Here is a 26,432-nt window from a genome sequence, read left to right on the forward strand (position 1 = left end):
GGATTTTCGACTTCCGGTTCATTTTCACTTTTTCACAGTAAAAGATTGGAACCTAGCCTCATTTTCAAGCAGATGGTTCCTGGCACACTCGACAGCGGCTTTGTTATGTCACCGACCAAAGAAAGGGATAAATCTCAGCTGACTATGCTGGTGCACGTGAAATCATGGATGATTTAATATGCAGAAGAGAAAATGTCCTCCTTTTCATACCCAACTTAATAGGTAAGACATGTTTGTCTTCTGTATTACATCCAAGTGGATGCTTGGATTCTTACTTGGTTTAGAGCATTACTTCTTGTAGCTAGTAAAACTAATTTAATTAAATATTTGATATAGGCTGATATACCAGCCCGATGAATAATTGGAGCTGAATTAACAGCAAAAAAGGCTGAATTAGTCACCTGATTGATTGAAATGCATAGGACACACTTTGACACAAATTTCAGTTCACAAGCACAAATGTTTTAATTCCAAAGGGTATGTGCGGGTTATCCTTTTATTTGCATCGTGGATCTTCTTCAACAATCCAGTCCTCTTCCTGTGCTTTTACACAGCTTCAGTCTTGCTGGATGGTGAGTGTGGTAACTAAATTTTTCTGTAATAACAATTTGCATTAAGTCTAAACTTCATGGCTTTTGAATGTGTAGGTAATTGTACTAAGTTATTACAAAACTAGCCATAGTACACACTGTGTAATTCCTGAGCTTTTAGTGGTCTTTAGGTCATAGTATTACCTCACATACCATGAGCCACAAATATTGCCATAAAAATTGTATTTGATACAATGTTTGTGACAGATTTTGAGATGTGGTTTGGTAATTTTGGTTATTGTTTCTTTAATTCCAGGTCTAGATGGAATCGTTGCTCGGCAATTGAATCAAACATCAGCATTTGGAGCATGGGTACTTACCATACTTTTCTTTGCTTGGAATTTAGGATAATTCTATTTGTAGTTGTTTATTTCTTCCACAGAGTATTTCCTGATGTGATCAACAAGCACCAAAAGTGTGATTCCTTGAATAAGAAGTCTCATTTTGCTTCCAAAGTTACTCCCTTTAGATGGATAGCAGACAGAAAAATCTTGACGAGTTCCCCAAAATTCAACCCTTTGACCCTCTTAGAGTGACTAACATCTAATTTCTCCTTACAATATCACTCCTGAATCAGACGTTAAGGTCACAAGGATAAAGGAAATGATCACCAACTAAATAAGTTCTTGATTGTTAAACAAATCCTCTTCATCAGCACTATGGGAAATGTATAGAAAACAGTATGGAGAATAGAGATGCTGATGTTAGGGTGCAAAGAGCTAGCAATGGATGATCACAGCTTAGTGATACTGACCTCCCTGTTAAGAGGGTCTCAGCAACCTATCAACAATCAGTAATCAAAGTTAACCCAACAGTTTAATATGCACCAGTGGTGCATAACAGTGGTGCAACCAGGTGTGGTAGAGTTGGGTCTTTACCACACCTGTTAATATAATGATTTCTTTAGAATTTCAAGTTCCTTGGTCGAGCCTTAGGTTCAACCTGTGATTAAAGCCTCTCATTTGGAGGTAGGAAAAAAATGACAGCAAGTGTTGTGGTCTAAATATAATTTTATGTGATTTCTTTTTAAGTTGGATGTTGCTACAGACAATCTCGGCAGAGGAATGCTTTGGACCTTGCTTTATAAGGTAAAATACTTCTAACCATTTATAGCTAATCACTGGGAGATTTATTTAATTGTCTGCATTCTTTTTAACAGTGGGGATACTTTATCAGTGCAGTGGAGTGGATGGTATTTGTGTGTACACATTCACTTGGAGCACATTGGAAGAGTGCTCAATCCAACCCACCTTCATGGGTTCAACTTGTTATGGCTAAAGGTTTGTTATGACAGTTATTAATTAACTTTGTGCTTTAATCATTAGGTGAAGTCTTTCCATCACTCAACTGTTACAATCAATTATTATTAATAGCATTAGCCCGTAATGACAATCCATGGTAAAACTTTAAAAAAAATGTGCCTTTTGTTTAAATATCTATTATGACTCCCAGCTTCTATGGTTACAGTAGTAATGAAACTAATGAAACAATAAATTACATTTAAAAGTGCTATCAGAATGTTTGTTTTCAGGTATAGATTAGGTTTAGCAAAGAAATCTAGTTACAAAAAAAAACTGAAATAAATGAAGGTTAAGGTTTCTTTCTCAGGATTTAAAACACCTGCAGGAGCATTTGCAATCTGTGGCCTTCATGGGCTCCCTGTGTGGTTGTATGGTATGAATAAACACATGTGGTCACCATTCATGTCACATCATTTACAGTTGGGAGTCACTGGAATTTTAGTGTCTGGTAGAGCCTTGTGCATGGGAGTTGAGGTAAGAGTAGTTGCAACTGATAACAATACCTCACACAGGAGCTTTGTAGACAAACTCAGAAACTGATCAACTGGCCAACTGGTTGACTGACTGACTGATCAACCTAATGGCTGAGCAATCAATGTTTGACCAACAGAATACTGACTCAGTGACTGAATGACTGAACAACCCATCAACTGACCAATCAACTGAATAACTGACTTACTGATCAGATGACCAGCTTTCTGACCAATTGACTGACTGACTGACTGCCCAGCTGACCAGCTTACTGACTGACTAAATGGCTGACTCACTCCCTCACTCACTGACTTGCTGACTGACCTACCAACCAACCGACTGACTGACTAACTGACTGACTGATCAACTAAAATTAAAATTAACTGAAATAGGGAGATTCCCAATATAATTTTCAATTGTGTCAATGTCGTATCTTAACCTTAAATTACTACTCAACCAATTTCAGTGTAGAAATAGCTGAGGGACAAAAAGCTGGTTCAATGTTGTGACTCAGTAATGATTTATTAATGTGCTAGAATGGTTATGTCAATGAGTAAATGGTACTTTGATAATGTTTTAACAGGTTTGGTTTATTACAAGTCACATTAAAGATTTACTGGCAGATCATGAACAAAAAAGGCCCTTATCAAATACAGAACCCATGATGGAAGACACTGATTAAAGATGCATGCTATCTTGAAATCTGTCATGCCAGCTGGTGGCATTTAAAGATAGCTTTTTCATCCTGAAATTCTTAAAAAAATTCAGCACTAATAAAAACTGAGCATTTTATACCTTTCTTATCACTGAATTATTCTAGGAATTGTAAGTATTTTTTCTGATCATAAAAGTTTCCACCTAGGGACATTTTAACATATATCAAATACTGAAGATGTAGCTAAATGAAGCCCAAATAACTATGACTGAAAAAGAGGTGCAAACTTTGAATATGAAACCCAGAGCCTCACATAACAATGATAAAAGTTCCTAGTTATCAATTGAAATTATTTTATATTTATCAGTAGACTATTATTTGCCACATGACTTCTTTCATATATGGCTGAGATCTTTTAAAATTATTTTATTGATTAATTTGCATGTCACTTCATCTTCTTTCCCTCATTATCATGTGGAAATAAATTACATTAAACGTGTCCACAAGTCTAGGAAGGCTAATAAAAAAACAAGTCAAAGAGTAACAACAAGCCTCTTTGGCTGTCAATGTGAGATGTCTCTACAGTGAAAAGATAAACATCCCAGAAATCAAACTATACTATTAAATAAGACAAAAAATGTGCTCTATGGTAGACTCACAAGTCTGTAGTTGTTTTATTGACCTGTATCCTGCAAGTAGGCCCTCATGGTATATCTTTGCGCACAAAGTAAGCTATTTTATTCAAGGCCTTGAGAAAAGCCAGATTAGGAGAGATCTACAAGGGATCTGGCACTAATAGTGGAATTCAGAAAATTTGTAAGGGGGTTGAGCTTTTCGCTTCATCTCGACGAGAATTAACGTTTTACTCTACTGCTGCCACTGGAGTATTAAAACAGTAATAAAATGTGATCATATTCAAGTATAGTGTACTCTGCTGATCTTACCTTGACAGGACATTTGAAGGTTAGATACACAACCTGATACATCGATTGAAAAATGGCGGAAGAATGGCTGGGTTTATGAATATTGTACTAAAATTCCTTGTCGATCATTTGGACAAGGTCGGGCTAATTTATAAGAGAGATATTGGATCTTTCTTAAGCTACAAGGTTGGTAAAGGTCACAAAACAACACTGCCTCCATCAAAGTCTCATGTTACGATAAATCCGCAATTTCTCGAGGGCAAGAGAGTTCTGTTCGTCGGGGATGTCCATGGCTGTTTTGACGAACTACAAGAGCTGTACAATGAATGTACGGATCCTAGCAAGGAAACTCTGTTAATTTTCGTGGGTGATCTCGTGTTTAAAGGACCCAAGACTCTAGAAGTTATACGTTTTGTTAGAGAGACAGGCTCGTTTTCCGTCAGAGGGAATCATGAACAATCTATTTTAACCGAAATCCTTCACAAAAGAAGAAACGAACCTGTGCGAGAGAAACGCAAGTTTGTGTACGATTTGACTCAAGAGGACGAAGATTTCTTGCAAAATCTACCTTTCACGATAAGTGTACCTTCATTCAATGTCCTAGTGGTTCATGGCGGACTGCTGCCGGGAATACCTGTACAACAACAAGATCCTTTGGGTATGATGTTCATCAGAAACTACATTCCAGAGAAGTTCCAAGGAACAGCAGGAATTGAGGAAGGCTTGCCATGGGCGTCAACGTGGAGTGGTCCTCAGCATGTAGTATTTGGACACGATGCTCGCCGAGGTGTGCAGCAATACAAGTATGCGACTGGGATTGACTCCGGATGTGTGTATGGGAATTATCTGACTGGCATCTTAATAGAAGACGGTATCTGGGCTAATAGGAAATTGGTACAAGTCAAAGCAAAGAAAAAATACACTCTAAAAGAAAGTTGACTTTTGTCGAGCTATACTATTGAGATGTAGAATATGACTTTCTTTTTTCAAGCAGACCAGTGGACCTAAGTGTTATGATATGCAAAAAAAAACCTTCCGGACATCAACGTTTGCTTTTTCTTTCTTATGTAACTCTCAACTGTTATGTAACTTTCTGGACTGGTTATGTAATCACTTCGGACTACTCACGTGTCAGTTCTCGGGTTACACGAAAAAAAACATATTTTATAATAAGAGAGTCGCTATCGCGTTGTTGTTGTTTCGTTAGCTCTAAAGGTAACCTGCCTCTCAAGTGATTAAAGTTTGTGTTCAAAGAAGCTTACTGGACTCAGACTCACTATCTTGCTCTCTCGCGTCTTAAAGGACAAAACTCTAAGTACTCAAAAGAGAGACATGATAAGGTTTTACAACAACAATTAAAATTTTACCCAATCACTAATTAAGATTCACATGTTAATGCAAGAGTTTGAAAAGTCTTCTAACCTGTGGTTGGTAGAGAAAGCATAATTTTGATGAGTGAGCGCTCAGTATTTTCCTGGTACAAATCATAACTGCCATCCTTGATTTTTTAACAGCAGGGGAAGGCTAGGAATGGAAAGAATCCTATACCAAGGGAGTGAGAGACAGTCAAAAGGAGGGGGAGGGGGTGAGGCAATAGAAATCTTCTCACCTTCCCTTCCCCTTCCCTTGATGTGCAATATCCTAACAAATCTCCATATTTAGCTCTAACCAAGTTCAATCATTATTTGATCATTTAAAAAAATCAAAGGGCTTTTGGAACCAGCTCATCCATGTTATGGCTTAAGTTTGTATTGATTTCTTGGACTTGTTGAATATAGGTACAGTTGAATTTGGTTTATTTGAACTTTCAAGACTTCTGGAATAAATTTTCTTTTATGTTTTGGGCAGTTGTGTGATAAGAAAACTTGTGCATTTGTTGTGATGGGAACTGAAAAAGGGTTGTGTGGGCTGGAGGTGGGATGGGCAGAGGTCATTAGGCAGACAGTGTCCTTTTTGTTGGGGTGTGTGTGTGTGTGTGTGTTTGCAGGGCTGAAGGTGGGCTGCGTGGGCATAATCAGGCATCAAATGTTGCTCTTTTGTTTTTAACAAAGCGGCCATTGCATTTGGTTTTTAACAGAGCGGCCACAATCGTTCTTAAAAGAATTTCAAGCCTTCACATAGTCTGATTTTCACATATTAATATTTGCGTGGTCACAGCTTTATTATGAAACATCTAAACGACCATAACATCTTCACAGACTGTCAGCATGGTTTTAGGGCAAAGAGATCCACAGAGATGCAGCTAATTCTCACCTAAATTACACGACATGGCAAAGGCTATTCAGAGCTCATCTATCCACACGGATTTTGGATTCCATTGTGCTGCAGCGGCTTCCTTAAGAGTCGCCTATGAGGGACCTTGTCGAAGGCTTTGGTAAAGTCTAAATGCAGTTAGACGAGCCATTCAGGGAAAAGCTCAATAACCCACGTGCAACAACAACAACAACAACAAAGACTTTATTTAAACACGATAATTGTTAAAGCGACTACACGCTTGTGGGGTCGTGCATGAAAGGAAAGGAGTTTTAGTTGCATAGTCAAGTCTTAAAATAGTGCACTTTTCGGAATTCTCAGAGAGCTCGTCTAAAACTCCTTTCCTTTCATGCACCGTGATCTGTGTGATCTTGGATCACAAATCCAAATCCGGATCCTCCCAAAGGAACGCACCCATAGTTTTCTTTATTTAACTTTTATATCATTATTTTATATGTTGTTATATCTGTATGTTATTCATTTACTTATTTTATTTACTTATTTATCTGTTTGTTTTCATTTTTACGGTTGGTGTGATATCTTAACGATTTTACCGACCCAATACATGTAAATGTAAATATTCGTGAAAGATGATCGCGGAAAAACGATTGGGTGACGTTTGGTAAGTTGTAAGAGGACATGTTATCACGTATCTGACGAAAACACAGGATAGATTCTCAGTCTGCATTTTGTACCCGGTCTGCAGTCTCCATTTTGTACTAACCAGATTGGTATTGCTTTTTTTGTACGAGCGAGCCTCAAGTCCGGACCGAAATATCGGAGCTCGAAAAAAAATTTTAGTGAGACAATCTTGGCTGCTATGATTATTTTGTAGACTATATGTTGAAGAGCTCCCGAGGACAAGCACAATGATAAGGAATGATTACTTTATACCAACTGAGGACGAACGCAAATGCGCAGCTTACCAATATAGCTGCCTCTGATGCTCCTCTGCTTGGTCACAGCGTGTGTTGAAATGAACCCGTTGCGGGTCCCCTAGGTGTGAACATTTCGGCTTCTCGATTCAAGTTGCATTTTTAGAAGTTCGGAAATGTAATTTGAGGTTATTATTTTTATTAAACCATACAAACATTTTATTTCTTTCCACGTGAGTTTCTGAGCTTCATCGAAACTAATTTTGACTTTCACTAAGTGGGGAGGGGTAGCATGCGAGACTTCTTCCGTTCACCGTCCACAATGCAACTTCCGTCTACGAAATACAACTTCCGTCCACGGTCGACAACTTCCGTCAACATCACCACAATACCTCATTCGTTGCTTTCAGCATGAATGATTTAAAAATAGGTTTTTGTTGTTATCTTGGAATTACCCTCTTACAGCATAGCAGATTTGCATAAGATGATGCATCAGATGACAATTGTGACTGTTCTAGGTCCTGTGTTACTAACCCATTTTTCGCACATTTGTTAACCTAGATTGAATTTTGGAAGACAAGTTTTGCTCCACAAACATACATACTGACACATGGATAATCCAGCACACTAAAATGGTTAACAACATTTATTCACAAAAATTAAACAAGTCACAATTCTAATCATTATTAAAGCTGCTTTGAACTTTGAAGGTCACATCTTTAATACCCAAAACCAAATCTAGTGAGCTAAATATTAATTCAGTAGGGTTCACACACGTTTTAATATGAAAAATTTAAGACTCTCTTTCTCATTCAAAGCTATGAATCAAATCATGGAGCAAGAGAGCAACTGTCAACATTCTGCCGCAAATTTTATACAGTTTCCTCCACATTTTTCTCTTCTTTTCCAACCTTAAAAATGAATACCAAATAAATAAGTGTGCAAATTTCCAATTTTTGCAATTTTAGCACTTTGTACATAGCCTGCTTGAAATTTTTACATTTATATTTAACACTCTTTTTTTTATCATAATTTGCATTTAAAGAATTAAAGCCTGCCCAAATCCTTAACAATATAGGCAATATTTGTTGTGGCTTACAGGTTTAGAATCCAAATACTTAATTTAAAAATTTGTTTTGACAGCAATCTAACTGATCCCACTTTAAAATATATTTAACTTTACAGAATTTGAGATAACTTAAGAATATAACAATAGGCCAAACAACTAATAACTATAACAAATACATCTAATGTTCTGAAGAGAATATTCTACACCTTATCTAAAGGTTACTCCAGGAAAATAGGAAATATTATTCAATAATTATCAAAGGGCTGCACCAAAGACAGCATTTACTGGATGGTATGGATGGAATATAGTAAGATTTTACACTGTACCCATAGCAAAATGGACAGATGTATCAATTTCCTAAACTAAGACTAACAGAACTGGATTTCAAGACCTGGACAAACTATATGACCGCAATGTCAAATTTTTTAAGTCACCACTTAGCAACCTATCATCATAAAATTGTTGCCAGGAAGCACATTCCATTGAGGGTATTCCTCTCTCTTCTCGTAACTTTTCAGCTTCAATATGTATGTATTTTGTGAAGAGAAATTCCTTTTTGATCACTCCTAGGAATGGACAGGTGAGAGCACTCTATGCTCTCATATTTACCACTACTCTCTAAAATTATGGCATCTATGAATATTCTACATGAAAACACACATTACAGCACTTGACTCTGTTCCATGCCATGAAAGCAGATTTGATTATAGGATCTCTTACTTGACAGAACTTAGCATATGAAGCAACAAGCACATCCTGAAATGTTTATTTGGTGGCAATATCTGTTTCTATTTACTTTATGACACAACTCAGCTTACTAGGATCAACCTGCCTCACAACACCTTTCCAACATATATAGTAACTAAGGTGTACTTTAGTTTTGCTGTACACTTTAGAGGGATGTCTTTAAAAGGATGTCTTTAGCTCCTTCCTCTGGTTTAGTTTCTTGCCTTTTCACAGGTTTATTTCGGCGTGAAGAAAAAATGCTGAGGATATGACTAAAGCTCAATTCTGCAAAGTTATTCTTTGGACCAATCACAGAGCAAATAGACAAGAAGCCAAAAGTTGAAAAAAGCCAACTGAAGACCATAACCAACATTAGGAACTGTCCAAGCTGAAAGTATGCTAAGACTGTGGCTGGCATCATCATCACACCTAAATTATACAAAAGTGCAACTGTTAGACTTGATATTCACTGATCAGCATATTTAGAATATGAACTTGTTGATTGAGTTAGCTCAAGCCAGAACGGAGATGATTTTGTTTAAGACCTCAAACCAAATATTTTCTAGTCCAGCCCCACCCAGCTCAGTTGGTTCCTATTTTGTGTGATGCTGAGCTTCCTGTTTCTTCCTTTCTTTTCCCTTTTTTTTTTCATTCTTATTTTTATAATGTTTTGAATAAGAGATAAAGGAAACTTTACAGTTCATATGATAATAGTAATAAAAAGAAACTTCTTCAAGATTTAACCTTTAAGATAATCATCGTAACTAGGAATTGCCTACCTGTGAAAAATGTTGTAAGAGCAGCCATTGTTATGGCAGATCCAATGTGCTTCAAAGAGTAACGCACCCTGCTATTTCTCTGACTTTTGTCTGGTGCAAGTCTGTAAGCCACACCATAATGCATTGTGAAATCAATGGACAGACCCACTGCAACTGACACCACAATGGACTCTAAAATATTCAATTGCCAGCCAGCCAGCACAAGACACCCAATGGTTATGGAAATAATTCCAATGATGGTAATGATTGCGTAGATGCTGATTAAGATGTTGAGGGTTGTAAGCAGCATGACTCCAAACGATACAGCCACAGAGATTCCCAAAGAAGAGTATGTTCCTTCTGACAGTCCCATCTGCAGAGCATAGAAGTCTAAGTTCCAGCATCCTACCCAACCATTCTCCAATCCTGTTGGAGCCTTAGCCATTTCTTTGTCAAACCAATCTGTCACTTTCTTCCAGAAGTCATCCATAACAGTAAAGCTGGTGGTAAATGATTGAACTGTGATTATTTGCAAATGAAAACCAATCACTTTCCCTTGTTGGTCAAACAAAAGCCTAACTCCAGTAGAATTAGGCATGGATAAAGCTGTTCTCAAACAGCCCTCTGCAGTATCAGCTGGAAATGGAAAACTAGCATTAACCCCACAACATGCTGTTTTTGGTGAGGTACAAGCTTTAATGAATGCTTCTATAGGGCATGTATCACCTGAAGGAAAAGTTACAAAAAATGGTTGCTTTTCAATGGACTGACACAAGTAACGGAGGAACTTTTGACCAGCTGGACTGAACAGATTTGATTTATCAAAGCTTTCATCCAGTTGTAGGGTGCCATAGTCATCTGGGTCAAGATGATTTCCATTATCTTCAAGTTTTATTCCCCAGAACAGTTCCAGCCACATCCCACCACTTTGCTGCGAACTGGTGAATCTAAAGTAGCTTTTATAGTTTAAGTAATAATTTTCAAGTGGATGGGATGAACTAAACACCTGGAAGTCACTTGTATTTGGCAGCTGCAGACCTGGTTTAACAAAATTAACACATAGAAATCCAACTGTAAGACACGCTAACAGGGCAATCCATACATAACGTAACTTGATCACTGCTTTTGGTAGCCAATCTTCAAACACCTTTGAACTTGCTGTTTTGAAAAAACTTGTGGCTGATATTAACAAAGAACATGGAAAGTCAATGACTTGCAGAAAACAAATGCTTCCCTCATTTTGCTTGACAGGACTGTTAACAACAGACTTCATGACGTTTCTCTCTGACATGTTCTGTGCTATTAGTGCCCCAGTCTTAGGAGACTGAACTTCATCAAGATCACAAGATTCATCAGGGACTACCTCCAAGCTTGAATGTCCATCTTTGTACTTTAGCACCCACTTCTCATGCAAAGCCACAACAGCTGGGAAATATGTTATCATCAGCAAGTAATTTGTCAAGATGGATGTACCGGCAAACAGTCCAAACAACCTAACAGCAGTGATGGAGGAAGATGCTCCTGCGAAAAATGCTGATGCTGTCGTCAAACTTGTGACAAGCATGGAGAGGGCAGCATAACGCAAGGTCTTCAATGTCAGCTGCATGATGTTTGCACAAGGGTTAGCAGCAAGTGTCTGTCTCCATATGTCATAATACACAAAAGCATCATCTGCTCCAATGCCCACCAAAAACACCAGTGTGGTAACATTCAGAAATGGAAAGAAGTCTATTTTGAAGACCATTGTGTAAAGAAAATATGAAAGACCAATTGCATAAATAATGCAAAAAAGGCCGGTGAAAGTGAGAATGAAAGAACCTAAGAAAAACCACATAATAAGAAAAACAATAATCATGGCAAGAGCAGGGTATATGACTTCAGTGAGAAGCTTAATTTGAAAAAGATCAAACTTATAGCTCCCAAACCAATAAGAGGCAAGTTTCACCCCATCTCTTTCAGGAACACCATCTTTTAGCTCCAAATACAACTCATCATATAAATCATATAAGTCATAACCAGATACTTGTGGGAAAGATGTTGTATATTTCAGAAACATATCATTGGATGGACTCATCTCATTATCTGTTAGAAACTGGAAAATATTATACACAGCATTGTGTTTGGTGCAATTAGCTGGGACACCCTCACAGCTGGAAGTGGCACAAGATCCCTTCAAACTTTGTTTCACAAAGTAAGGGTGGCACTGAAGCAACAAATTCTTGACGTATAAAACATCCTGATCAGTTATATCTCGACATGTTGTGCGGTTATTAAGCAAGGCAATATAATTTCCCAGAGAATAGCTTGAGTGACACTTTGTTGTTTTTCCATCATAAATGCTGAGACAGTATTGTGCATATGAAGAGCTGGCACTCAAAATAGAATTCTCTATTTCACAAACATCTTTGAGCTTGCTGGATACTAACAAGTTTTCATCGCCACCTGATGCCTCAAAAATGAACATCATTCTTACATGAACATACCTATTAAGTTCATCAGATGGCAAAGGAGGTTCAAGAGAACTTTGAGTTGAGTTTCTCTTTACAGATGATGAGACATTGTTCTGCTGGCCTCCTCTTTGTGATAGAGGAGATTCATAAAAATTTTTTATTGTCACCATCTTGTTACTCAGTTTTGTACCTCTTGGTTCAAAACCCTTGAACAAAAACAAGTAAAAGAGAGAAACAATCAATCATACATGCAAAGTAAAAACAAAAGGGCTACAGTCACAAAGTGACACATAATGACTGACCAAACTTATCCTATAACCTATAAAAGTGACTGGCTTCTTATTTCTCCTTATAGTGTTACTCTTGAATCCAACATAAAGGCCATGAGAAAAGAAAATGATCACCAATTCAAGTAACTCCTGATTGTCAAACAAATGTGCCTTGTAAGCACCATAGGTGATGTAAAGAGACATGGATATTAAAATTTGGGTGTATAGGGTTAATAAAAACTTATGTGAGACAAAATTAATAGATTTTTTAAGATTTTAACTGCCAGATAATTTGTTCCTACCTTTGTTGGGCTGCTAAAGTCAGGCAATGGACTGCCTCCCAGTGATGGAAAAACTGACACCGAAATAAGGATAATAACAGTGAATGGAATAAACAGCGCCAGGCACAGAGCTATGGCATCGTGCTTTGTAAACTTGGGTCTGAAAAACAAAACTAAGTCACTAAAGTATTTGGAAGTATTAACCCTTTCAATCCCATAAGTGACCAAGACAGAATTTTTCCTAACAATATCAAAACAAAATCAAGCCGAAAACATCAATTAGGTGATTATTACATGATCCAATTGCAAATTCTCAGAACATCTTAATATTGGATGCCACAGTCAGTAAAGAGAATCACTGACAAGATCTTGAGATTGAAAAGGTTAAACAGGAAGTGTTGTGAAGATTCCCAATTGGAATATATAACTAGACACAACAATTTTGTCCCTTCTCCCACTTATCAGAAAGAAAGTATGAAACAGAAATATTTAAAAAATATTAATTTATAGTAATGAGATTCCTTTTCCACAACAAAGAATCTACAAAAATTTGCCTTGCTCACTACATGAGGGTCCCCAATAGGTTTTTCAGGATCTGGGATCAGGCTTATTTGAAGGCAGGGATCCGGGAACTTAGAGGAAGAAGGGAGCAAGATGTGGTGTTGTTAATAATAATAATAATAATAATAACACAAAAACTTCTATAGCACCCTATTCTAGAGCTCTAAGGCACTTTACAATAAAATGTTTAAATATGAAAAATACTAGAGCAAAACTTTAAATTAAAATATCGCTTAAAAAGATAAGTTTTAAGATTGCTCTTAAAAGATGTAAGATTTTAATTACATTTTATATTCTCTGGAAGATTATTTCAAAGTTTAGGGGGTGCAGACCAAAAAAGCATGATCACCATAAAATTTTTAACCTCGATCTAGGTGTTACTAACAAGTTCCTGGCTGATGATTATAAATTCCTAGGTGGCTTGTAAGTTTGCAACAAATCACAAATATAGCTAGGACCTAAATCATTTAAAGATTTGTTATAATGAATGGGACACATGAATTGACAATTTTGAGGGGTGCGATTTGGCTTACAATAATTACTTAAATGCCATTAGAACCAGTAAGTCTGTTGGCAAGAATTTATGAAGAAATTGATCTACACGAAAGTCCAAAAAAACCTAGCCATTTTTTGGGGATCATGTTTCTGTCCCCACGAAACGTAATGCACTCCCCTAGAAACTCCTGTGTGGGAGGCTAAAAAGAGCCACACAAAGCTTTGTTATGACAGTCTTATCTGCACACATGCCATGTCATGCACTTTTGCTCTCATTGCAACCCATAGGTGATATCTGGACATTCTGAGCCTTTCCCTGTCCTCTGGAAGTGACCTTTTATTTCTTGGTGACCGACCATTGTGACAATCAGAAAAAAATAAGAATATTTTGCTCTGTGAAGATGTTGGCTTCTCTCTAAAGTGATTAATCAAATGAAGTTGACAAAATGCCTTATGGTAAGAAAATATTTCAATAGATCAATGCTGGTTGAGAGAATTATTGCCCATCAAAAAGGGCCTTTTTTAAGTTGAGGCAATGGACTAGGAATAAATTTTATGATTGGAATCGAGATTTGATTGAGAGAAAATTTAAGTTGGTATTCTGGGATCGAAGAACCCCATTGGGAACCCTCATACATGTGCTATGTAACTCAGTTGGTAGAAACTCAAAAGCACAGGTTCAACGTCTGCTAAAGACTAAATTGCTTCAAGCCTCTATTTTGTTTCCTCTTTAACCAATCGCCAACAAGTTTAAGTTCAAGCTTACGCTCAACTTCACATAATTTACAAAGATTAGGTCATGATTATACAGTACAGGAACCAGAAATATAGACTCATATTTCAAAAAGTTAATATTATTAAAGTAACTTACAGTAAAACCAATGTTGACAAACGACAGCGTTCAACTATTGTTAGTTCAGCTTGTAATCGACAAAATATACTCAAAGCTGAACTAGCTGTTGGGCAACATTATGGCGCTTCTTGAGTTAATGGGTATTTTTTTTAATCAACAGTTGGAATTCGCGAATTTATAGCAAATGCTCTGTGGGATTCAGCAATTGACGATCGATTCTCATCGATTTCAGTCCAATATCAAGCGCCTTGATTTACAAACAAGTCTTACACGATAATACTTGCATAATATTGTAAAATAAACCAAATAAAATCTTAAATAAATAAATATCAAACCAAAACTCAAGTAGAACTTTACCTTGAATTGGACGAACAAGCAACTTTGACCATTTTGATCAAAGTCTCGTATTAATTAAAATCCGAAGAGTTCTTCCGCAAATAGATCATGCCCTCTGTTCGTATTACTGACGCGTTGTTGCACCGAAGTGAGTGTAGCGCTGCAGTTGTGTCTTCCGTTGTGGTTATGTCCTCACACATTATAACCAATAGAATGCAGTTTTACTTCTTCCAATCAAAGTGCGTTGTGATCGTGTCTTCTGCGTGTCACTTCCCAACTAGGGGAGGGATGCAAAGCAAAAGTGTAAAAAGATCGTTAAGATTTCCGCGCTCGAAGTTTGAGAATTTCATGGGCTATCCTTGACACCTTTTGGGACGCTTCGGATTGGTGAAAGAGTAAGATTCTGGTTGCGTTTTTAAGTGCGAGGTATTTGGGAAATTTTCTTCCATACGTTGGAAAGCCTAGGAAGACGAGAATTTGACATTGCCTCATGGCTTTCCTTACTTTTCTGTTGGAGCTAGTACAACAAGGTAAGGTTTTCGTTGCGCTTCATGCTAGTTTTTTTTAAATTTTAAATATTACAACCATTCTTCAAAGATCGCGTTAAAGTTTTGTGCTAAATTCCAGTAGATTTCATGTAGCTGCATGATACCTGGATTCATTGAATACTTCTGTGTCGAGGACTGACTTTTTTATTTTGTTTGGGACATGCAACACCAGATATTACACGTCTATTAAAAACCAGGACAGCTCTCGGTGTTTCAATGATCAAAAACTTGTGATTTTCTTCCAGCCTCAATAATTTGTATTGTGTTGCATGTAGCAGTCTCATAGTGTCTACACTGGTGGCTATTATGGGTACAGTGGAAGACATGTATTCATTGTAAATGTATGGGGCTACGCAAAAATTCAGCTAGGATGTATGGTCGATGTTAAACTTCACATATCCTGGAAAGTTAACTTACAAACTGCTTACACATATGATGAAGATCTGGTCTCTTATAAACGACTTCAATATGCAAAACATATGCGAAAATAAACAAAAAATAAACAAAACAACGCTGCCACAAAAGACTTCAATATGCAAAACATTATCTCTCAACCAACTAGAATAACATCCACAACGGAGTCCCTAATTGACCTCATTGTTACAACTAAAGCAAACATGGTTCGTCAATGCGGCGTGCTGCCACTGGGCATATCTGATCACAGTTTAGTTTACGCTACTTTGAAGTTGAAATCCAAAAGACCCCCTCCGAAGATTGTCCGCTCAAGAAACTTCAAGAGATGTGACATTCAAGATTTCCAGAAAGATATCGAACGAATACCTTTTCACGTACTAGACATATTCGAAGACAAAGACGACGTCCTTTGGGGCTGGAATCTTTTGTTCAACGATGTTTGTGATGTCCATGCCCCTTATAAAGACGTCAAGGTTCGCAGCGTCTGTTCACCATGGATTAACAGCGAAATAAAATTAAAGATGAACAAACGGTTTAAATTATTCAAAGTAGCCACTCGCACTAAAGATCCGGTCAAATGGAAGGAATACAAAAGATTACGTAATGAAATCACCACGGACGTACGTCGGGCGAAAACTAAACATTTCAAGAACCAACTACTTGAAATAAAAACCGCTGCGGAGTATTGGAATCTTCTTCGCAATGCCACTGCACCAAAACTCAGAAAGGCTATTGGACCCTTGAAGAGGGAAGACGGTTCTCTGGCAGTCGATAGTAAAGAAAAATCAAATCTGATGAATTCTTTCTTTTCTAATATAGGAATTAATCTAACAAGGAACTTTTCATTCACAAAAGTCAACGCTGCCACAACATTAAAGTCAGTTCCTGTTATCAAAGACGTTATTTTATCAAAATCCGAAATTGAAAAGTATTTATCAGATCTTAAATGGAATAAAGCTACCGGTCCCGACCAGATTTCTTCTAGAACTCTAAAAACTGCCGGGAATGCGTTGGTCCATCCATTATACCATATTTATTGTGAAAGTCTAAGATCTGGCTACGTGTTTGAACAATGGAAAGTGGCTAGGCTGAGCCCTATCCACAAAAAGGACGATGAGAGCGACATGAGCAACTATCGGCCAATTTCTATTCTCAGTATACCCAGCAAGATCCTTGAATCAACGGTCTCTCAGAGAATCGTCAACCATACATTCCACGAGCACAGTTTAGTCACTGAAAACCAATGGGCTTATAGGAAAGGCTTTTCTACTGAATTAATGCTTATAAAACTGACAGAACAATGGAGACAAGTGGTTGATAACAGTAAAGTTGTCGGAGTGGTTTTTGTCGATTTTCAAAAGGCCTTTGACTGTGTATCGCATAAAATATTGCTGCATAAACTCGAGATTGACTTTGGGATCAAGGGCAACCTGGCTGCTTGGCTTCACAGCTACTTAAAGGGGAGGCGACAGTTCACAGTCATTGACGGCGCAGCCTCTGATTTTGCTCGCATTAATACAGGCGTTCCTCAGGGATCAGTCCTCGGTCCAACCTTGTTCGCACTTTACACAAATGATCTACCTGATAATATAACAAATGCAACTGTTTTTATGTACGCAGACGATACCACCCTGTTCTGTATCGGAGACACCGTAGACATTGTTATTGCCGAACTAAATGCTGCTCTCAAGGAACTAGGGCTATGGTGCTTAAGAAATCAACTATTGCCTCACCCCAAGAAATGCGAAGGCATGCTAATTCATCGAGGAAACTTCAATGGTCCACTACAGTCATTAATACTGATGAATCATTGTATAAGATGGGTTAAACACACCAGGCTGCTTGGAGTCTATATTGATAATAGACTTAACTGGGACTACCATGTCAAAGCACTAAAGATCAGCTTTGTAAATAAGCTTAACATGCTGAAGCGCAGCTTGTTCTTACCAAGACCTATGCTACTGGACTTATACTTTAAAGTAATCTACCCATCAATTATATATGGTATCACCGTCTGGGGCGGCCTTACTAATAAGGAGGGCCTAATTGCATTAGAGTCTTTACACTGTAGAGCAGCAAAATTAATTTTTAACTGGCCATGGGATATGCCTAAGTCTGACGTACTAAGCAAAGCTCGATGGTCTTCTATTGAAACCACATATAAAGTTAATTTAGCTAAACTGATGTTCAAAATAGATAAGAAGACTTTACCTATATCCATCTTAGATACCACCGAAGAAGTTGACGTGAATACTAAGAAAAATCTAAGAAGTAATGCCAACATAAAAGTACCAAAATTCAATACATATTACATGAAAAACAGTTTTTCCAGAAGAGGACCTATCGTTTTTAACACACTTCTCCAAGAATCAAATTTAAGAAATATAACCATTAAGCAGCTCTCCTCGTTAGCCTACAAATCAAAGGCACTTTTAAATTTGAACTTTAATTCCATTTCTCCACAGACAGCGAATTTTAAGGACCCCAATTTTAAATATTTTTAGATCTTCTAATTTTGATAGGCTACTTTAATTATTGTATTTTACTACATTTCATTTTATTCCATTTTACGCACGACCCCACAAGCGTGTAGTCGCTTTAACAATTATCGTGTTTAAATAAAGTCTTTGTATTGTATTGTATTGTAACGATAGGGTGCTGGCTCCTAACGCTCTGCAGCAAGTAACAGTTGGGTCATCATTCTCTTTGCTCACCCAGAAGGGCATAAAATTTGCAGCAAAATTACTCATCACTTAATAATATGTGCTTTTCTATTTAAATCAGTGGCTGACATATGCCACTTTCTTTCTTTTGATCTATTTAGAATAAAACCCCTTGAACTAAATTATGAGGAATACCACAATGATATGTATTTTGTTACCACATTTTACATACTTTTTCAATTGTGTGTTACAAACATTAAAATGAAATAAATACTAATTCATGCACAAATGAATACTTAATTCAATACAGACTATTGCCCATTATTAGCAATTATTGCTCCTACACTTGTTAGCAAGAACTTGGTCTTGTTGGCGTTCATTGTGAGTGTCTGGTAATCCATATATCAATGGAGACACTCTCTGCAACTATCTTTGTGAAGAAAATACCAATCCTTTCACCCTTACTTAATATCATTCATACAGGCATGGATGAGAACCAGCAGCAAAGCAAAGTAAACAAAAGTGCAGATGAAAGGTATCTGTTTTGCTTGTCCTTGGTGTAAAAATCATTTTCCTTTGGTTTTGTTAATGATATGAATGAAAATGCATTTTGTGTAGAGAAAGATAAAATTTAGCTCTTAGCCTAAGTTATGGTGAGATGATATATCACTATCAATTTGGCCTCTTTTAAAAGTTAAAGAATATACTAAGGATAAAACTTAACCACAGCATACCTATACTAAACCCTCAGCCTATTTGTATCAATATTATTATTTTTTCTGGTGTTTACCCAATAGATTCAATCCACTTACAGACAAAGATGGTGCCTGTAAATTTTACCTTTATTCTTAGGGTAAGACACATGTAGAAAGCAATATTTTGCAAAACAACAACATTATGTATGCAAATTTTAAATTTTTCTGATTTTTTGTGCTTGACTTTTTGAGTGGTTCCAGGATTTTCTTGTGCAAAGAGTTCTAGATGAATGTACCAGTCACCATGTTTTTTGGTACGATGGTTTACATTGATTGCTGTGCTCTACATTCATCATTGAAGTACCAATTAATTCCTTCGCCATCAGTAATTGCTTTAAATATACTGTATCAGAAATCGCAGCACTGTGCCCCAAATTTAATGTTGTCCAGGGCACAATTTCATATTTTTGAGCAAGGCAAAGGTAAAAATCAAACAAGACCATACAGACATTGTCAACAAGACAACATACTTATGTATATAATGTTTATATAGTTCGTTATGTAAAAGCTACTCTATTCATTAAATCAGTGTCAACACTCTCCCTCACTCTCCCTTGTAGCAGATATAATTTTTAGCCAACTTGAGAAATAGTGGCCTAAAATGGACATCCAAACTTTTAAATTTCCAGGGAAAGGTTCCCCAGACTTTGCTATCCAAGTGAGAATAAATGGCTGCCACACTGTCATTTTTGTCCCTCCCAGCTGCTCAAATGTTTTCCCTCCTTTCCACAATCTTACCAAAGCCCCCATATGTGTAGTAATAAAAACATTGAAGTGTAGTGTGCTATCTCAGCAAGAGATGATAATCATGCACACTTTTAAGTGAGTCATCCTAGCAGATGTTTGGTGAGGTATTACATTCTGTGCTCAAAATCTAGTTCACACAGACCTGGGGAAACAGAATAGGGTGTAATAATCAGGTCGGTGAATTGCTACAAGCTTTAGTTTGGTACCACTACTCATTTGGTTATCCATTTGGTTATCTATCTTGCCGGTAATCTTTCTGGTTATTTGGGTTTTTTATGGAACCTCTTCCCATCAAGAAGAAGCATGGTATATGTTTGAAAGTTGTTAGAAAAGAAAAGTAAAAAAAAAAACAAAAAAAAGGAAATAGGGGAGGAACAGGATGGTACCAAAGACAGTGGTACATTTTTTTTGCAGGGGGTAGTTTTTTTATTTTTGAATTAGGGTTCTAGCCAAAGTATGTCTAAGTTTCTACACTTGTTTATTCTTGTGATTTCTTGCTTTAGGAAGTGAGGTAAAATTTGTTTTTTCATTACAGCCACTTGAGTCTGTAAATGGAAAGAAAACACTGAAAAATGATGGTAAGGAACACATTGCTTGCGCTATAAAGTACTGAAAGTAATTTGTAACTCTCCACATTTGTTATTTACAATTGATATGCTTTGCACAGCTTTTGTATGATAAGTGAAGAATTAGTTAACTGTATCTCAAAAATTAAATCACTTTAAACTGCAGCGAAAGCTATTACTTTTATAGTTATAAAAGTATCAAAGGTAACCTCTCTAAGAACCTTCCCTAGTGTCTGTGTTATAGAGGTATCCACTAAATATAGGTTAATTTATTAGGAAATGTGGGAAGAATAGTATGCAACTGAATGATGCAAGTTTCAGCCAGTTGAGGGTTCTTGCATTTTTTATTGTGGTGCTAATGGTGTCTCAGTCAATTGCTAACTTAGTATTTAAGTACTAGTTGTGCTTGTTGATTATTTGACTTTCCCTAAATGTTTTTTATCGGTGGAGCCAAAAGAAAAAGTTTGTGAGGCCATGCTTTAAAAAAATGACAAGAAGGCCTTAAAAGCTTACTGAGATCTTTATGAAGATGGAGGGTTATTTTATTGGCAGTTACATGTAAAGATAGGTTGCCAGGGCCACTTACTAGGAGTAGATTTATAGGTTAAAAAATACTACATTTGAGCTCCAATTTTACACAGACATTATTCAGGTATGATGGAAATTTAAAAGCACATTCTTGTCTCATTCATAAGCAATGCTATATACTCCACAGGTGTCAAATTTATTAAATTTTGTGTTCAGAATTACTGTTGGCCTTGATATTTTTAACATTATGTAACATTTAACATTATATAACAATGTTTTTAACAAACAATAAAATTTTTTGGTTTTGATCTGAGCAATTAAAAACATTGTCTTGTTTCCAAGGTTTCCAAGGAAGGTTTCTTCACTTCATGCCTGGGTCCTTATGTATATTATTCTGTTTTACAGAAAATAACAGTCAACTCGAGCAGGAAAACTCCAATCAGCCTAGAGAGGCCAGAAAATAATTGTGCTTAGAAATAACAGTTACCTCCAGCTAGAAAACAAAAATGACAGAACAGCTTGCAGGGGCTGGAAAATACAAGTAAGTACTGTAAAAAGGATATTTATTCCTTGCTGGTAATCTCAGAACAGCTGTGTAGGGCTGGAAACTAACATTACTGGAATACAACAGTTAACTCCTGCTGAGAAACTGAGAACAGCTGAGAGGGGCTGGAAAATAACAGTGCTGGAATACAAGAGTTATCCACTGCTGGAATTCAGAAACAGGAAACTTTTAAATACTATGCTACAATACACTGAGCATGCAATAATACCTTCCATTGCCTCAACTCCAGTTACTTGCAGAAAGGTCATCTCTGAACCATTAAATAGGATCTGCTTTACTAGTTATGTACAGTTTGCAATACATTAATGAAAGAAAAAATCTTAACCCTTAAACCCTAAGAGTGGCCAGCCTCTAATTTCTCATTACAAAATCACCCCTGATATAACCCCACATCCCACATGAATCAAGGAAATGACCAACAACTTATAAAGCTCTTGATTTTTAAACAAATTCTCCTTGTCAACAGTTCAGGAAATGTATAGAGAACGGTACGGAGAATATGCCTACTGATGTTAGGGTATAAAGGGTTAATCAGTGAGTGTATGTTAAAGGTAGCAATCATAGATAGCTAGTACTTATTTACAAATACTATATTTTGTTTAGCAGATTGTAGCTTCAATGGATGCCAGAAATATGTTGATGAAAAACTGGCAGATACTGTTTTGTGCATTGTGCTGGTGAAGACAGCAGTGCAAGAATAGGTGGAGATGGAATCAAGAAATGCAAAACAGGAGTGAGTCCATTTAGTACTGGAAAAACCATGGAAGAGGTTTCTGCTGGTTTTGGTGTTGCTTTTCCTGGTGAGTATGAATCAGGAGATTTTGAGGAGGATTATGACGATATTAATGATGATTTATTTGTTCTCCTCCCTCCTCTTTCCTCTTTCACCACTAGACATTCAACTACTGGACAAAGACACAGCTGTCAAATGAAAACAATATTCAAGGTAGTTAATAATTATGTTGACCATTTTCACTCTTTGACTCTTTGTTTTTGTAAGATGAGTTTTTTGCTACATTGTTCCATAATTATTTATCTCTATAAACCTTGTTTGTTTTTTGTTATTTGCTAATGAAAGCATTGTGTGCTTTTTTTATAGCCAGTGAACCAGATGATGAAGATTTTGTCCTGTTTGAGCTCCTCAAGCCTCCCAAAGATGCTTCTTATGAGGTATGCAGAGTTTGTGAGTGATTTATAGTTTTCTTCTGTTTAGGTTTTCTCTTACATTATTATTATTATTATTATTATTATTATTATTATTATTATTATTATTATTATTATTATTATTATTATTATTATTATTATTATTATTATTAATTAAAACTATGCATGGATGTTCTTGTAACATGCTAAGTAGTTTAGGGGAATATCATTATTATTATTATTTTATACTATGCAGAGATGTTCTTGTAACATGCCAAGTAGTTTAGGGGAATATTATTATTATGACTATTATTACAATTATAATTACTATTGCTTTTGTTCTATGTGTCCTTTGATGACCAGTTTTGGATGTTTTTTAGTGCCTTATGTCTGCAATAAATTTTAAGGGAAATTATTATAAATACATCTAATGATTGATGTTCCTTCTTTGATTGCTAAATTTGTTTGTTGGGTTAACAGTAGGATGAGGTTGTTTTCATTGTCCCTTGAGTTAATTCATAGCATATTATCATTAACATACTGATACTCAAGGTTAGTGGTACTTCATTAGCAAAGAAGTCCAACCAACCCAATGAAAGTAGGCCAAATGTGCATTTTAATACCAATTTGGTAAAGACAGTCTTTCATCAGCTGAGTGTCATTAAAGTTTCTTTTCTAATGGAGACTGATTTTCTTCACAGATTCCAACCCTACAGATTCTCTATTTGAAAGAAGGAAGGAAGGAAGGTATTCCAAGGCCTTAATGCCATCACTGAGCAATATCTTTTCAAACTAAGGAAGGAGAAAGGGATAAATGTTCCAAGAGGGTGTTACCATGCAGTGACGACAACAGAAAAAAAGGTTAATTTTGATTACTGGAGGCAGGTAAGGATGGGTAGGTTGAGACAAAGATTTTTCATTACAAGTGGGATAGAGCCTTGGAATTTTGGACCAAGGAGACCACAGAACTGATGTGGCAAGTATCTTAAAGCAAGTTGATAGTGATGGATGGATCTTATTGAGCATTACAAAACAGCATCATTATGGAATGTGGAGAGACTGGAAATGGAGGCAACTTGAGGAGAAAGACTTTTTGTAATTTTAAATAAAATCAGTAAAGGAAAGCTATTTGGCACAGTGTAATACTAATAATTAAATACCTAACAGGTCATGCATTCACTCTAACAGTTTCAATTGGGTTTTGAAGCATGCCTAATTCAAGTTATATCCAAAATTCTGCAGCTCCAAATTGTGAATAGTACCTAGACATGGCCAGAGAACATCCAGAGTTTCATATCCAGTGCATTTCCAGAGCAGTAAAATTTTAAAAAATGACACAAACATTTAAATTGCAAAGAATTTATTTAAAATCTTTGCATTTACAGCAACCCATATAAAAAAGAAATTTTACCAACCATTATGAGTGAATGGGTGAATAAAATAGCCTTGACTCCTCGATCTTGTGTCAACTGCTTTATTTTATTCAAAAGTATATAAGGGCAGATTGGAAGGACAGAGTTACTTTCTGTAATCTGTCAAATAGTATTGAACAGTTAGAGCCAAATAGTTGCAAGTGAGTAAAGGATAGAATGGATTTATTGTATATTAGTGCAGTGTAGTCTACTTTATATTTCACAAATTCCAAAAAATCACTATTTCACCTGAAGTTATTTACTTGAATTATTTGTACTGAAGATGTTTATTTCCATGGAAGTGTTGCATGTTCAAGTACAACTGAAGGAGTTTTTTTTTTAACTAACCATTTGTTTGTTAGATGAGCAATTTAAGCCTGAATTTTGAGTTAGATTAATTACGGTTTGCACATGCGGTTAGAAAAAATATTTAGCACCAATCACTCCTGCTTAAATGACACAAAAAAAGTGTTTATTTGTTCCAAACACTTACAGTGTATCCTATTTATCAAGATGATTTTATCAACAAAAGATATCATAGCGGGAAAAAGGTAACCAAAATTTATATAAAACATTAAAAAAGGAACAACTAGAGTGATTTTACTCAACCCATGAAACAGTATGTAAACAAACCTGTATGACACCAGCACGCATGTTTGATTGTTGGTTCTCCCCATGTTGTGTGTGGAAAACATGACACAAACCAAAAATTTTGTAATGCACAGTAGTTTATGACCAATTTCACCGGTTGGATAAAATCACTCTTCATATTCATCTACAATATCTTTTTGAGAAAGAAACTGTGACAAAGCCTTGACTTAGTATTAGCATGACTGATAGTTATTGCTCAATTGTCTTCTTTCGTGATGCATGTTAATAGTGACAAGAAAGTAATGCTTGTTAATATTGTCATCTGTTAAAAATTTGATTAAATCTGAATTACTTAAGTTTTCTTTTCTTTTCTTTTCTCATATAAGCATACTGCTTTTTGGGCAGATGTCTCTCTGGAATGAGATCCTTTTGGAATGGCTTTCTTTGCACTCGACTCTTTAAATATTCTGTTACAATGTTTTATCTGACGGTGCATAGAACCCGTAGTCCTCTATGTATATGTGCACTTTGCTTGTCAAGCAAAGATAAATCAATAGTTTGCCGTCAATAAATGCACATGCATCTGTGGATACAGCGACTTCTGGGAAAATTTCCAATTGTCTGAAAACTTTTTTAACGCTAAATTGACTTAAATTCCAAGGGTGTGAGTAATATACAGACCGGTCTCAACAATAAGAACATCACAGTGGTGAAACATAGCATCAAAACTTGCAGACTGATAAATATTTTATAGGGAAGGCTACATTCTCTTTTCCAGCGATAAAAATCTCCTCAGGCTCGGTGATATTTGTCCAATAATCTCCAGGCTTTGTGCTGGGATTCTACAATGTACCGGCTAAAATTATTGACTTCACCCGAGGGTAACCTTTCGACACCTACCCCCATCTTAACATTCTTTTACGCGAATAAAGGGTGCAATTCCGGCGATCTAACTTACAAATGCGGTATATCTGTTCATTCCCATGCATTTCCATGTTTTAAGCGCATTCGAAAATCAAAACAATCAAATAGCTCGTACCCTGCATATGTAATGTATTCCAACTTGACATATCCAATATTAACCGCTATTTTCCATTTTTCATTGAATTCTTACAATTTATCCAGCAAGTAGAATATATCCCAACATGCCAAATCCAATCTTCACCCTAATTTTCCATTTTCTGAACCAACCTACGAGTGGATAATATCATAACTTTTCCATATCCAATCTTTATCCCGATTTGTTCAAATAACTCTAGAAAAACGAGGTAAACCGTGACAATTCTTTCCACGAGTGGTTAATATCATGACTTGCAATGTCTAATCTGTCCCTGATTTTCCATTTGTTCAACGAATTCTAGAAAACGGAATAAATTGTGTTCATTTATCTTAAAATTGGAATAAATTATAACTCGGAACATCCCTCATTTTCGGTTTTTTTCTGATTAATTCCAGAAAAACGGTGCAAATTCTGAGAATTCATCCCGTATGTGGAATACATTCTAAGTTTCCATATCCAGTTTTCAACCCGATCTTCCATTTTTATTTCAATGAGTTCCAGAAAAACGGGGTAAGTTATGAGAATTCATACCGTAAGTGGAATATATCCTAAGTTGTCATATCCGATCTTTGCC

The 26,432-nt window shown here is 36.3% G+C and overlaps 3 protein-coding genes and 2 long non-coding RNA genes across 23 annotated transcripts; 4 read left to right on the forward strand and 1 right to left on the reverse strand.

Annotated features, from left to right (window-relative positions):
• Positions 1 to 54: 54 nt before the first annotated feature.
• Positions 55 to 3,936, forward strand: LOC113670946 (CDP-diacylglycerol--inositol 3-phosphatidyltransferase-like). The gene is made up of 7 exons (XM_027187160.2): positions 55 to 222; positions 477 to 572; positions 847 to 902; positions 1,622 to 1,678; positions 1,750 to 1,870; positions 2,199 to 2,365; positions 2,946 to 3,936. Exons 1-7 carry the CDS (start codon positions 165 to 167, stop codon positions 3,042 to 3,044), a joined length of 654 nt encoding a protein of 217 aa, XP_027042961.2. The 5' UTR covers positions 55 to 164; the 3' UTR covers positions 3,045 to 3,936.
• Positions 3,889 to 4,950, forward strand: LOC113670945 (uncharacterized). Its single transcript, XM_027187159.2, has one exon. The coding sequence runs from the start codon at positions 4,025 to 4,027 to the stop codon at positions 4,877 to 4,879; it is 855 nt and encodes a 284-aa protein (XP_027042960.2). The 5' UTR covers positions 3,889 to 4,024; the 3' UTR covers positions 4,880 to 4,950.
• A 306-nt stretch (positions 4,951 to 5,256) lies between these two features.
• Positions 5,257 to 7,290, forward strand: LOC149036935 (uncharacterized). Its single transcript, XR_016181950.1, has 2 exons — positions 5,257 to 6,368; positions 6,470 to 7,290. It is a non-coding gene; the product is annotated as an uncharacterized LOC149036935 (long non-coding RNA).
• Positions 7,291 to 7,696: 406 nt separating this feature from the next.
• Positions 7,697 to 15,026, reverse strand: LOC113670944 (protein dispatched homolog 1). The gene is made up of 4 exons (XM_089190481.1): positions 14,888 to 15,026; positions 12,643 to 12,781; positions 9,643 to 12,277; positions 7,697 to 9,292 (listed from the first exon to the last, which is right to left on the reverse strand). The coding sequence occupies exons 1-4, from the start codon at positions 14,917 to 14,919 to the stop codon at positions 9,030 to 9,032; spliced, it is 3,069 nt and encodes a 1,022-aa protein (XP_089046607.1). The 5' UTR covers positions 14,920 to 15,026; the 3' UTR covers positions 7,697 to 9,029.
• Positions 15,019 to 25,151, forward strand: LOC149036936 (uncharacterized). 19 transcript variants are annotated; one of them, XR_016181931.1, is made up of 9 exons: positions 15,019 to 15,396; positions 18,975 to 19,026; positions 19,289 to 19,344; positions 20,529 to 20,571; positions 21,430 to 21,628; positions 22,256 to 22,452; positions 22,547 to 22,598; positions 22,752 to 22,822; positions 23,497 to 25,151. It is a non-coding gene; the product is annotated as an uncharacterized LOC149036936 (long non-coding RNA). The 19 variants fall into 19 exon arrangements; XR_016181934.1 differs by having other exon boundaries at positions 22,256 to 22,385; XR_016181932.1 differs by having other exon boundaries at positions 22,259 to 22,452.
• Positions 25,152 to 26,432: the final 1,281 nt, after the last annotated feature.

Source organism: Pocillopora damicornis, chromosome 12 (genome assembly GCF_964200805.1).
Source record: "Pocillopora damicornis chromosome 12, jaPocDami1.2, whole genome shotgun sequence".
Classification (NCBI taxonomy): domain Eukaryota; kingdom Metazoa; phylum Cnidaria; class Anthozoa; order Scleractinia; family Pocilloporidae; genus Pocillopora; species Pocillopora damicornis.